This window comes from Pristiophorus japonicus, chromosome 8 (assembly GCF_044704955.1).
Source record: "Pristiophorus japonicus isolate sPriJap1 chromosome 8, sPriJap1.hap1, whole genome shotgun sequence".
Taxonomy (NCBI): Eukaryota; Metazoa; Chordata; class Chondrichthyes; family Pristiophoridae; genus Pristiophorus; species Pristiophorus japonicus.
This window is the reverse complement of record NC_091984.1, coordinates 166,574,218-166,585,916: the sequence shown is the minus strand read 5'-3', so window position 1 is coordinate 166,585,916 and position 11,699 is coordinate 166,574,218. Positions and strand designations below refer to the sequence as shown.

The following is an 11,699-nucleotide window of genomic DNA, read 5'->3' as shown; positions in this document are numbered from 1 at the left end:
AGGAGTGGGACTGACTGGATTCATCTTCGACGGGCCGAATGGCCTCCTTGAGCGCTGTAGTGTTCTGGGGTTGTCAACACTGCCTGCAGGGGTTGAATGTGGCCGCCGTGTGTTTGGGAGGGAGGGAGTCAAACAGTTCTGGATCTGCAGCGATGGTTGTGCAGCTTTGCTCTGAGCGATTGGAATGCAACCTCGGCGAGTCACACATTGTTGCATTTGGTGACAATATTAAAATAAAGAATGCTCTCGGCATTGAATGCGGTGCAGTATTGGAGCCCGGGGTTTGACTGAGCGCAACTTCAGGCATTACAAATCCTCAGATGGTAGCAACGTAACAGACGCCGGTCTGGTGTGTGTGTTGTGTGCGTGTGTGCGAGCACGCCTCGTTAGAGCCGACTGTTGTCATTCTGTGTCCCATCCGGACAGGGAGGGGAGGAGAGGGCAGCGGACCGTCTCGGAGCACAGACACAGAGATACAGGGAGCAGACTGTCTGGGACACAGACACGGGGAGCCCCGGGCCGCTGCAATGAATACTCTGGGACTGGCTCTGGGTGTATTTGCTGGACTGGCTGGCTGTCAGACGGACGCAGAGCTGAGCAGGCTGCGGGTTGTGATGTGAATACTGGGCTGACAGACGTTGCAGTTTCTCCGGCTGGAGCGCCGCGAAATTAACAAGTTGTGTGTTTCCTGCTCAGTTTCAGCAACTTGGGGAGAGAGCGAAATGGGCTCGAAATTAACCAAAGGCAGCGGCCGGCGGGAGGAGCGCCCGAGGGCAGCGTCTATCCAGGAAGTGTGTGCGGGGCCCGGGGCTGTGGGCTCGCCCCTCGCCTCCCTGGTCCTCAAACCCGAGCGGCTGCTCCTCCCCAACACGGCGCCGGCTCCATACGTGCGACGGGTGAGCTGGGTGCGGGAGATCCAGGCGCTGCTCCGGGAGCAGAGGGCCGAGCAGGCGGGCGGGCTGCTCACCATCCTCCGCAAGGTGAGGGCTAGTATGGGCATAGCGGGCCGAGCGGTGCTCGCTGTCCCCACCCTGCGTATACTCTGTGTGTACACACTCTGCGTATACTCTGTGTACGTGTACACCCTGCATACACCCTCCCTACACCCTGCATATACCCTCCCTACACCCTGCATATACCCTCCCTACACCCTGCATATACCCTCCCTACACCCTCCCTACACTCTGCATACACCCTGCATACACCCTGTATACTCTCTGCATATACCCTCCCTACACCCTGCATACTCTCTGCATATACCCTGCTTACACCATCCCTACACCCTGCACACTCTCTGCATATACCTTCCCTACACCCTGCATACTCTCTGCATATACCCTGCTTACACCATCCCTCCACCCTGCACACTCTCTGCATATACCCTCCCTACACCCTGCATACTCTCTGCATATACCCTGCTTACACCATCCCTACACCCTGCTTATAACCTGCTTACACCGTCCGTATACCTTCCATCCATACACTCTGCATACACTCGGCATATACCCTGCGTACATTCTCCGCACACCATCAACAATCCTTCAACTTCTAGCATCCCCCTCCTTATAGTTACAACTCCATAACCATTCCGAGTTATTAGTCAATGTTTACAACAATTAATATTAACAGCGGTGTTTAATTAATTAATGTCAACAGAGCATTCCTGTCCCGGATACACTTGTACGCGGTACCCCACCCAACGGGGACTCCCTCCCTCCCACTCGCGGTCTAACTCCCGTCTCCCATTTATTCTCAGTACAAGTCCAGTTGAGATTTGATGATGGGGCACACGAGCCCCGGTTAGTTGAGGGATGGTGTTGGGTCCTGCACCCCAAACCCTAACCCACCGCCTTCCCTTTTAGCATCTTGAGCTGCTGTGTGTTTCCAGCAATGTGTTTGTTGTGTGTGTGTGTGCATAAAGTGGTGTGCTCCGAGTATCAATGCGGATCTCACACAGCAAGTTTACACTGCAATGCTGGGATCCGATCCTAGCTGGGAGCTTCGGCGAATCCCCTGCCTCTGGGAGAATCATCACACAATCTCACAAAGACAAACTCCATCCCTCAGTATAGCCTCCCAAATCTCATTTAAAATCCCACTGAAATGCAATCTGCGTTTTATTCGAAACAACGTAATTTGAACTCGCTTAATTCAAATTAGTGTTAACTTGGATTTTAAAGTACAAATATATAAAAGCTGATTTAAATAAGTTTCTTTACTGGAATGAGTGATGTTTTTGTGCAAAAATTTAACTTAAGGAATATTCCAAGTGTTCTCAAACATTCAAGATATTCCCAAGCTCTAGATCTCACTGTACAACACTGACTACAATGTTACAGAAACACTCTAAATCACACTGCAACCTTTGAAATATAACTAAAGCACGTGAAATCTCACAGTAAATATTCAAAATCTCTCTGCTATCTTCTAAAATCCAGGGCAAAATGGCAAGTTGGATCCCAAATTGGCTCAGAGGCAGGAAGCAAAGGGTAATGGTTGATGGGTGTTTTTGTGACTGGAAGGATGTTTCCAGTGGGGTTCCGCAGGGCTCAGTACTGGGTCCCTTGCTTTTTGTGATATACATCAATGATTTAGACTTGAATGTGGGGGTATGATTAAGAAGTTTGCAGATGATACTAAAATAGGCTGTGTGGTTGATAATGAAGAAGAAAGCTGTAGACTGCAGGAAGATATCAATGTACTGGTCAGGTGGGCAGAACAGTGGCAAATGGAATTTAATCCGGAGAAGTGTGAGGTAATGCATTTTGGAAGGGCTAACAAGGAAAGGGAATGCACATTAAATGGTAGGATACTGAGAAGTGTAGAGGAACAAAGGGACCTTGGAGTACATGTCCACAGATCCCTGAAGGTAGCAGGCCAGGTGGATAAAGTGGTTAAGAAGGCATACGGAATGGAGGTTATGTATAAAACACTGGTTAGGCCACAGCTGGAGTACTGCGTGCAGTTCTGGTCACCACATTACAGGAAGGACATGTTTGCATTGGAGAGGGTACAGAGGAGATTTACGAGGATGTTGCTGGGAGTGGACAATCTAAGCTATGAGGAAAGGTTGGATAGGCTGGATTTGTTTTCCTTGGAACAGAGGAGACTGAGGGGAGACCTCATTGAGATGTATAAAATTATGGGGGCCTAGATATTGTGGATAGAAAGGGCCTATTTCCCTTAGCAGAGGGGTCAGCAACCAGGGGGTATAAATTGAAAGTAATTGGGGGGAGATTTAGAGGGGATTTGAGGGGAAATTTCTTCATGCAAAGGGTGGTGGGGTCTGGAACTCACTGCCTGAAAGTGTGGTAGAGGCAGAAACCCTCATCACATTTAAACAGTACTTGGATGTGCACCTGGAGTGCCGTAACCTACAGGGCTATGGACCGAGGGCTGGAAAGTGGGATTCGGCTGGATAGTCTCTTGTTGGCCAGCGCGGACACGATGGGCCAAAATGGCCTCCTTCTGCACTGTAAACTTCTATGATTCTATGAAAACATTCCAAATATCATTAAAATATTATAGATCTTGTTGCAATCGTGAAATATCCCTAAAATATTCAAAACCTCACTAATAGATTCCAACTCTCACTAAAATATCCCAACTCTTTATATATAGTCACTGGAGAAGGTGCAAAAAAGATTTACTGGATTGATACCAGAACTGAGAAGTTATTCATATCAGGAAAGATTGAACAGCCTGGGGTTCTTTTCTCCAGGAAAGAGAAGGCTGAGAGGTGTCCTGGTGGAGATCTTTAAAATAATAAACGGGTTTGGTAGGGTGGCTGGAGAGAAAATATTTCAGCTTGTGGGGAGACCAGAACTAGGGGCCATGAATGTAAGATACATCCAGTTCAGAAGAGTGTGTATCTCGCTGCCACAGGGAGTGGTTGAGGCGAATAGCAGAGATGCATTTAAAGGGAAGCTGGATAAACACATGGAGGAGAAAGGGAGAGATGGGTATGCTGCTAGGGTGAGTTGAAGAAGGTGGAAGGAGAGCACGTGTAGAGCACGGGACTGTTGGAGCAGAAGACCTGTTTCTGTGCTGTAAATACCATGTAACTATGTAATACTACGCAAAATATTCCAACTCCTCATAAACATATCAAATCAAATGAGAATTTTCCAAATCTCACTATTAAATTATAATGCAGACAATTCCATGTTAGAATTGTTTGTTGCTAAAAACAGTTTTTTAAAATCAAATTTACTTAAAAAGAGTCATTGTGAAAAACAGCAGATCTTAGCCACTAATGTTAGGTTGGTTTTGATCTCGGTGCCAAGTAATCTCACTTTAAATACAGTGCAGCATTATCATCCTGGGGGAAATTATAGGATGTCAGCTATAAGGTGTTTGCCAGTGCTGTGTTGAAGAAAGGTCTGTATTTATATAGCACCTTTCATGACCTTGGGATGTTCCAAAGCTTGTTCCAGCCCACTGAGTATTTTTTCAAATGTAGTCATAGTTGTAATGTAGGAAGTGTGGCCGCCAAATTTGCTCACAGCAAGCTCCCACAAACAGCACTGTGATAGATTCCCAGGTAACCTGTCTTTTATAATGTCTTATCTGAAAGATAAAACATGGCAACTCTGACAGTGCCGCACTCCCTCAGTACTGCACTTTGTGTCACCCTCTCCCAGGATCCATATGTGACAGAAATAGTTAACTTGCAAGCACAAAAAAAAAATCATCTGTGGATTCCAAAGCTGTGAGAGACTAATCCAGTTGTCGAGAGCATAAATTTAAGACCATCCCCCAAAGAACGAATAGAGCGGTGGGGAGAAAGTATGCAGAGGGGGTGAAACGGAGTGGATTGGCGGCCCGTTATACAAGAAGTCAACGGTGCTGGGAATGGTACAGGGTGTATAATGGGCGGCCAGCCACTGCGGCCCATTCGCACACCTCTGAAGTTGAATTTTGCCCCCAGCTTGTCCCACCAGACCGAGTTGGGGGCAGCAGAATACACACTGGTGAGAAATTTGCATGTTTTGTGACTGCTGTTAGTGCCTCCGGGGGGCGCTAATGGGCGCAAACCATTTCTCGCCCGGGGGGGTGGGAGGGGCGCTTGTGCGAAATTGCGTGGGAGTTGGCAGATGGGCAAAACCCGTTGCTCCCTGCTGCTGCTAGTAACGCCCCGGGCCACTGAGCCTATGGGCGATGACGTTATCGCTGTGCGCAGTGCACTGTTTCCCCCTCCCCCCCCCCACCCCAATGGTAGAGATTGGGCAACGCCCCTCCCCTCCCCCCCCCCCCCCCCCCCGCCCCCGAGGCCATCATAGACGATGTCAGCACCAGCCTCCCGGGTCGTGAACCGGGCCACACTCTGCACGCAGGGCGAAAATTAAAGGGGAAGGTGCGTGGCATAATTTTGTATTGTCCTCCGATTTACCGGTCCAGCCTCGGTGCCGCGATGGTGCAGCCCGGCTCCCCACGTCCCCGGTGGTGTAGTGGAGGCCCCTCATCCCACCGCAGAGCTTGCAGTGCGTCCTCCCCTTTAAGGGAAAGACGGGCGCTGTGATCGTGTCAGTGCTACGCAGAGAAGCTGCATAGCATTTCGACATGTACGCACCTAGTGCCCCCGAGAGGAAGTGGAGCACCCGACATAGCGCCCCACTTCCTCTCGGGGGCGATGACCTGAAGTTAGGTCGCGGGGCGGGACTTCTGTGCCGGGCGCAGAATATCTGCCCTCGTGAATGATCCTGCCCCCAAACGGGGTGATACACAATTTTGCCCCCAATAGGTTTTAAAAGAGGAAGGGACAGGGAAATGAAACTGGGTAGAGAGCCCTTGCAGATAATCAGCACTGGCATGATGGACCAAATGGTCTCCTGCCAGGCTGCAACATTCTGCCATTCTATGATTTTATTGCTTTTAACAGTTTTCAGTCAGTGGCTCTGTCCCCAGGATTAGGGAGCCTGTCAGTCCGATTCACTCACACCCCCAATCTCCTGTATCCTTTCGTAAGATTTCAGTCGCATTAGAATTCACGGAATTAGAAGTCTCTCGGCTGTATTCCAAATATGCAGGAGGCAGGAAGATCAGTCGGGATTCCTTTCTGAAGAGATTATCATGGAGGTGCAGTGTGGGGTAGCAACTAATCCGTAGCCCTGACAGCAGCGGGAGTCTGGTGAACCTCTGGGGCATGTTTATTTATTACATTCTATTTAAATTACATTGCCCCCAAAATAAACATTTAGATGACTCATCTTTGGGATGCCTGCCAGTCAGAGCGGATAATGTAGAGCCGCTGGAGGTACCACATTGTCTGCAATCCTTTCCTGGAAACCTACACGGCTCGGGTCTCCCTAACCCAAACACAAACACAGACATTCCCCAAAAGGTCAACCGGGGGGGTCCACAAGCTAACAACAGACCTTTCCGAAAGGGCAAGGCCCAGTGCGGAAAGGCCACTATGCCATTCTGTCAGGGCCCTCGATATCCCACTGACCCCAGGATCGACTCTCACTATTTGACCATCCCAAACCACAGACTATTCCTAGTGTTTGTACAGCTGGCCCAAAGGCCACGGTGTCCGTACCCTGCGGTAAAACCGCGCAGTGACTTCACAAAGTCTCTCTACAGATTATTTTCTGAACATAGATAGTTCCTCCACCAAACATTACAGCAAAATTCTAAAGGGGCAAAGTATGTTAAAAAGACAAGCCTGAAGGCTCTTTGCCTCAATGCGAGGAGTATTCGTAATAAGGTGGACGAATTAACTGCACAGGCAGCTATTAACGAATATGATATAATTGGAATGACAGAGACATGGCTCCAGGGTGACTAAGGCTGGGAACTCAACTTCCAGGGGCATTCAACATTTAGGAAGGATAGGCAGAGAGGAAAAGGAGGTGGGGTGGCATTGCTGGTTAAAGAGAAAAATAACACAATAGTAAGGAAGGACATTAGCTTGGATGATGTGGAATCTATATGGGTAGAGCTGCGGAATACCAAAGGGCAGAAAGCGCTAGTGGGAGTTGTGTACAGACCACCAAACCGTAGTAGTGATGTTGGGGAAAGCATCAAACGAGAAATGTACAGCAGTTATCATGGGCTAACCAAATTGGTAGCAATATGGTGGAGGAGGATTTCCTGGAGTGTATTAGGGATGGTTTTCTAGACCAAAATGTCGAGGAACCAACTAGAGGGCTGGCCATCTTAGACTGGTGATGTGTACTAAGAAAGCACTAATTAGCAATCTTGTGTGAGGGGAAGAGTGACCATAATATGGTAGAATTCTTTATTAAGATGGAGAGTGACACAGTTAATTCAGAGACTAGGGTCCTGAACTTAAGGAAAGGTATCTTTGATGATATGAGACGTGAATTGGCTAGATTAGACTGGCGAATGATACTTAAAGGGTTGACGGTGGATAGGCAATGGCAAACATTTAAAGATCACATGCATGAACTTCAACAATTGTACATCCCTGTCTGGAGTAAAAATAAAACGGGGAAGGTGGCTCAACCGTGGCTAACAAGGGAAATGAGGGATAGTGTTAAATCCAAGGAAGAGGCATATAAATTGGCCAGAAAAAGCAGCAAACCTGAATACTGGGAGAAATTTAGAATCCAGCAGAGGAGGACAAAGGATTTAATTAGGAGGGGGAAAATAGAGTATGAGAGGAAGCTTGCTGGCAACATAAAAACTGACTGCAAAAGCTTCTATAGATATGTGACGAGAAAGAAATTAGTGAAGACAAACGTAGGTCCCTTGCAGTCAGAATCAGGTGAATTTATAATGGGGAACAAAGAAATGGCAGATCAATTGAACAAATACTTTGGCTCTGTCTTCCAGAAGGAAGACACGAATAATCTTCCGGAAATACAAGAGGACAGAGGATCTAGCGAGAAGGAAGAACTGAAGGAAATCCTTATTATTCAGGAAATTGTGTTGGAGAAATTGATGGGATTGAAGGCCGATAAATCCCCAGGGCCTGATAGTCTGCATCACAGAGTACTTAAGGAAGTGGCCCTAGAAATAGTGGGTGCATTGGTGGTCATTTTCCAACAGTCTATCGATTCTGGATCAGTTCCTATGGACTGGAGGATAGTTAATGTAACACCACTTTTTAAAAAAGGAGGGAGAGAGAAAATGGGGAATTATAGACCGGTTAGCCTGACATCGGTATTGGGGAAAATGTTGGTATCAATTATTAAAGATGAAATAGCAGCGCATTTGGAAAGCAGTGACAGGATCGGTCCAAGTCAGCATGGATTTATGAAAGGGAAATCATGCTTGACAAATCTTCTAGAATTTTTTGAGGATGTAACTAGTAGAGTGGACAAGGGAGAACCAGTGGATGTGGTGTATTTGGACTTTCAAAAAGCTTTTGACAAGGTCCCACACAAGAGATTGTTGTGCAAAATTAAAGCACATGGTATTGGGGATAATGTATTGACGTGGATAGAGAACTGGTTGGCAGACAGGAAACAGAGAGTAGAGATAAACGGGTCCTTTTCAGAATGGCAGGCAGTGACTAGTAGGGTGCCACAGGGCTCAGTGCTGGGACCCCAGCTATTTACAATATACATCAATAATTTAGATGAAGGAATTGAGTGTAATATCTCCAAGTTTGCCGATGACACTAAGCTGGGTGGTGGTGTGAGCTGTAAGGAGGATGCTAAGAGGCTGCAGGGTGACTGGGACAGGTTAGGTGAGTGGGCAAATGCATGGCAGATCCAGTACAATGTGGATAAATGTGAGGTTATCCACTTTGCTGTCAAAAACGTGAAGGCAGAATACTAACTGAATGGCGGCAGATTGGGAAAAGGGGAAGTGCAACGAGACCTGGGTGTCATGGTACATCAGTCATTGAAAGTTGGCATGCAGGTTCAGCAGGCGGTGAAGAAGGCAAATGGCATGTTGGCCTTCATAGCTAGGGGATTTAAGTATAGGAGCAGGGAGGTCTTACTGCAGTTGTACAGGGCCTTGGTGAAGCTTCACCTGGAATATTGTGTTCAGTTTTGGTCTCCTAATCTGAGGAAGGACGTTCTTGCTATTGAGTGAGTGCAGCGAAGGTTCACCAGACTGATTCCCGAGATGGCAGGACTGACATATGAGGAGGGATTGGATCGACTGGGCCTGTATTCACTGGAGTTTAGAAGAATGAGAGGGGATCTCATAGAAACACACAAAATTCTGACGGGACTGGACAGGAAGAATGTTCCCGATGTTGGGGAAGTCCAGAACCAGGGGCCACAGTCTCAAGGATAAGGGGTAAGCCATTTAGGACTGAGATGAGGAGAAACTTCTTCACTCAGAGAGTTGTGAATCTGTGGAATTCTCTACCGCAGAAAGTTGTTGATGCCAGTTCGTTAGATATATTCAAGAGGGAGTTAGATATGGCCCTTATGGCTAAAGGGATCAAGGGGTATGGAGAGAAAGCAGGAAAGGGGTACTGAGGTGAATGATCAGCCATGATCTTATTGAATGGTGGTGCAGGCTCGAAGGGCCGAATGGCCTACTCCTGCACCTATTTTCTATGTTTCTCAACCACCCTACCAACCTTTGGGCCCCACCATAAACTCCATTCCCCAGTCACCAACTCCATCCCTCTCCCTGGCAACTGAGGCTGACCCAAACCATTTGCAACCTTGGTGTGGTATATGACCCCGAAATGAGCTTCCAGCCATATATCTGCAACATCGCTAAGACTGTCTACTTCCACCTCAGTGACATCGTACGTCCGCCCCTGCCTCAGCTCATCTGCTGCTGAAACACTCATCCATTCCTTTTTATCACCTCCAGACTTGACTATTCCAATACACTCCTGGCTGGCCTCCCAACTTGTACCCTCGGTAAACTTGAGCTCATCAAACTCTGCTGCCCGTGTCCTAACTCGCACCAAGTCCTGCTCGACCATCAGCCCTGTGCTCGCTGATCTTCATTGTCTCCCGGTCCGGCAACCACTCAATTTTAAAATTCTCACCCTTGTTTTCAAATCCCTCCATGGCCTCGCCACTTCCTATCTCTGTAACCTCCTCCAGCTCCACAACCCCCTGAGATCTCTCTGCTCCTCTCCCTGATTTTACTCGTCCCACCATTGGCTCTGGAATTCCCTCCCTAAATCTCTCTACCTCGCTGTCTACCTTTAAGACACTCCTTGAAACTTAGCTTTTCTGTCCTAATATCTCCTATGTGGCTCAGTGTCAAACTCTGATCGATAACAGTGCTTTGAAGCGCCTTAGGATGATTTACTACATTAAAGGCGCTATATAAATGCAAGTCGTTGTTTGTTGGTACCCAGGGACAGATGGTGGTGCATACAACACAGTGTCAGCAATAGAGTGACACCTTGGGACATGCCGGGCCCTCCCTCCCTCCCTCCCTCCCTCGCTGGGCTTCCTGCTCTGTTTTTGAATTTCTCCTCAGCCCTCTCCCCGGGAGATGCAGACTGTTATTTACGTAGGTGCCCGAACCACCACCGACCATGGGAACCTTGTCCAAGTGCCATTTCATGTTCATGAGCGTGGACAGGGAGACAGGAGTGATGGTCCATAGCCCTTCGCTCCACATACATTTCGGGTAAGAGCAGTGATGTTTGAGCTGGAACCCATGTTTTCTTTGGTTACTCAGAGTCTGACATTTCTGGAGCTGATTGTCTGTGGCACTAATTGCTATGTTGGGAGCATGTGCAGCATAAACCCAAGGGACTGACTGGGGGGGCGCTTAGTGATGGTCAGGGGCCACACTGTTCCCACGTGAGCTCAGAACATTCTCCTTTGCAATTCTGAAGCATTCAACAAATTGATTCTAATTGGCAGCAAATAAACAAGTTGGAGCTACTGCCAGGGTATGAATTTTCACAATTTGTGAGCACAGTCATCAAGTTCCTCCCAATACATTCAGTGCAATGATGAGTTTTAAATACTGAGAACAATCATGTTGGATAGCAGACCTGGCTCATAAACTCCTGTGTTCATATATTAACCTCAATGGGCGGGAATAATGGGCAGCTGGAGTGAGTTGCAGCCTGTAATCTAAACAATGAAAGAAAAAACAGAAAGACTTGCATTTATATAGAGCCTTTCACATCCCTGGGATGTACCAAAGCCAGTGAAGCACTTTTCTTTTGCAGTGTAGTTACTGTTGTAATTTAGGAAACACACAGCCAATTTACAAACAGCAACGTGATAATGACCAGATCATCTATTTTGGTGATGTTGGTTCAGTGATAAATATTGGCCAGGACACCAGGGAGAACTGCCCTTCTGTTTTTCAAATAGCATTGTGAGATCTTTTATGGCCCCACTAGAGGAAGGGGGGGTGGGGGGGGAGAGAGAGGGGGGGAGTTAATGTCTCATCCGAAAGACGGCACCTCCAACAGTGCTGCACTCCTTCAGTCCTGCACTGAAGTGTCAGCCTGGATTGTGTGCTCCAGTCTCTGGAGGTGGTCTTGAATCTGCAACCTTTGGAGCGAGAGGAGAGTGTTAGTACTGAGCCACGGCTGGCACTGAGAGGAGTTCAGCAAACTTCATAAATCACAAGAGCAAAGGTTGTTGCAACTTATCACCCGAGCTCTGAGATTGGCCCATCCAATCCCTGCGGGCTATGCCTTTTTCCCATTCCCTTTTCCCCAGGTACAGTCGAGCAGCCGTCAGAAGCCCTGTGCGGCTCACCAGCACCTTTCCAAGGGCGATTCGGGATGACCAATTAATGCCAGCGACGCCCACATCCGTGAATGAATTTTTAAA

The 11,699-nt window shown here is 47.8% G+C and overlaps 1 protein-coding gene across 1 annotated transcript in view; it reads left to right on the top strand.

The window, feature by feature from the left end:
* Positions 1–386: 386 nt before the first annotated feature.
* Positions 387–11,699, top strand: part of LOC139268211 (leucine-rich repeat-containing protein 75B-like) — an 81,425-nt gene continuing 70,112 nt past the window's right edge. The window contains exon 1 of the mRNA XM_070886260.1: positions 387–980. Within this exon, the coding sequence (XP_070742361.1) occupies positions 723–980 (258 nt within the window). The 5' untranslated portion in view covers positions 387–722. The remainder of the gene's footprint in view (positions 981–11,699) is intronic.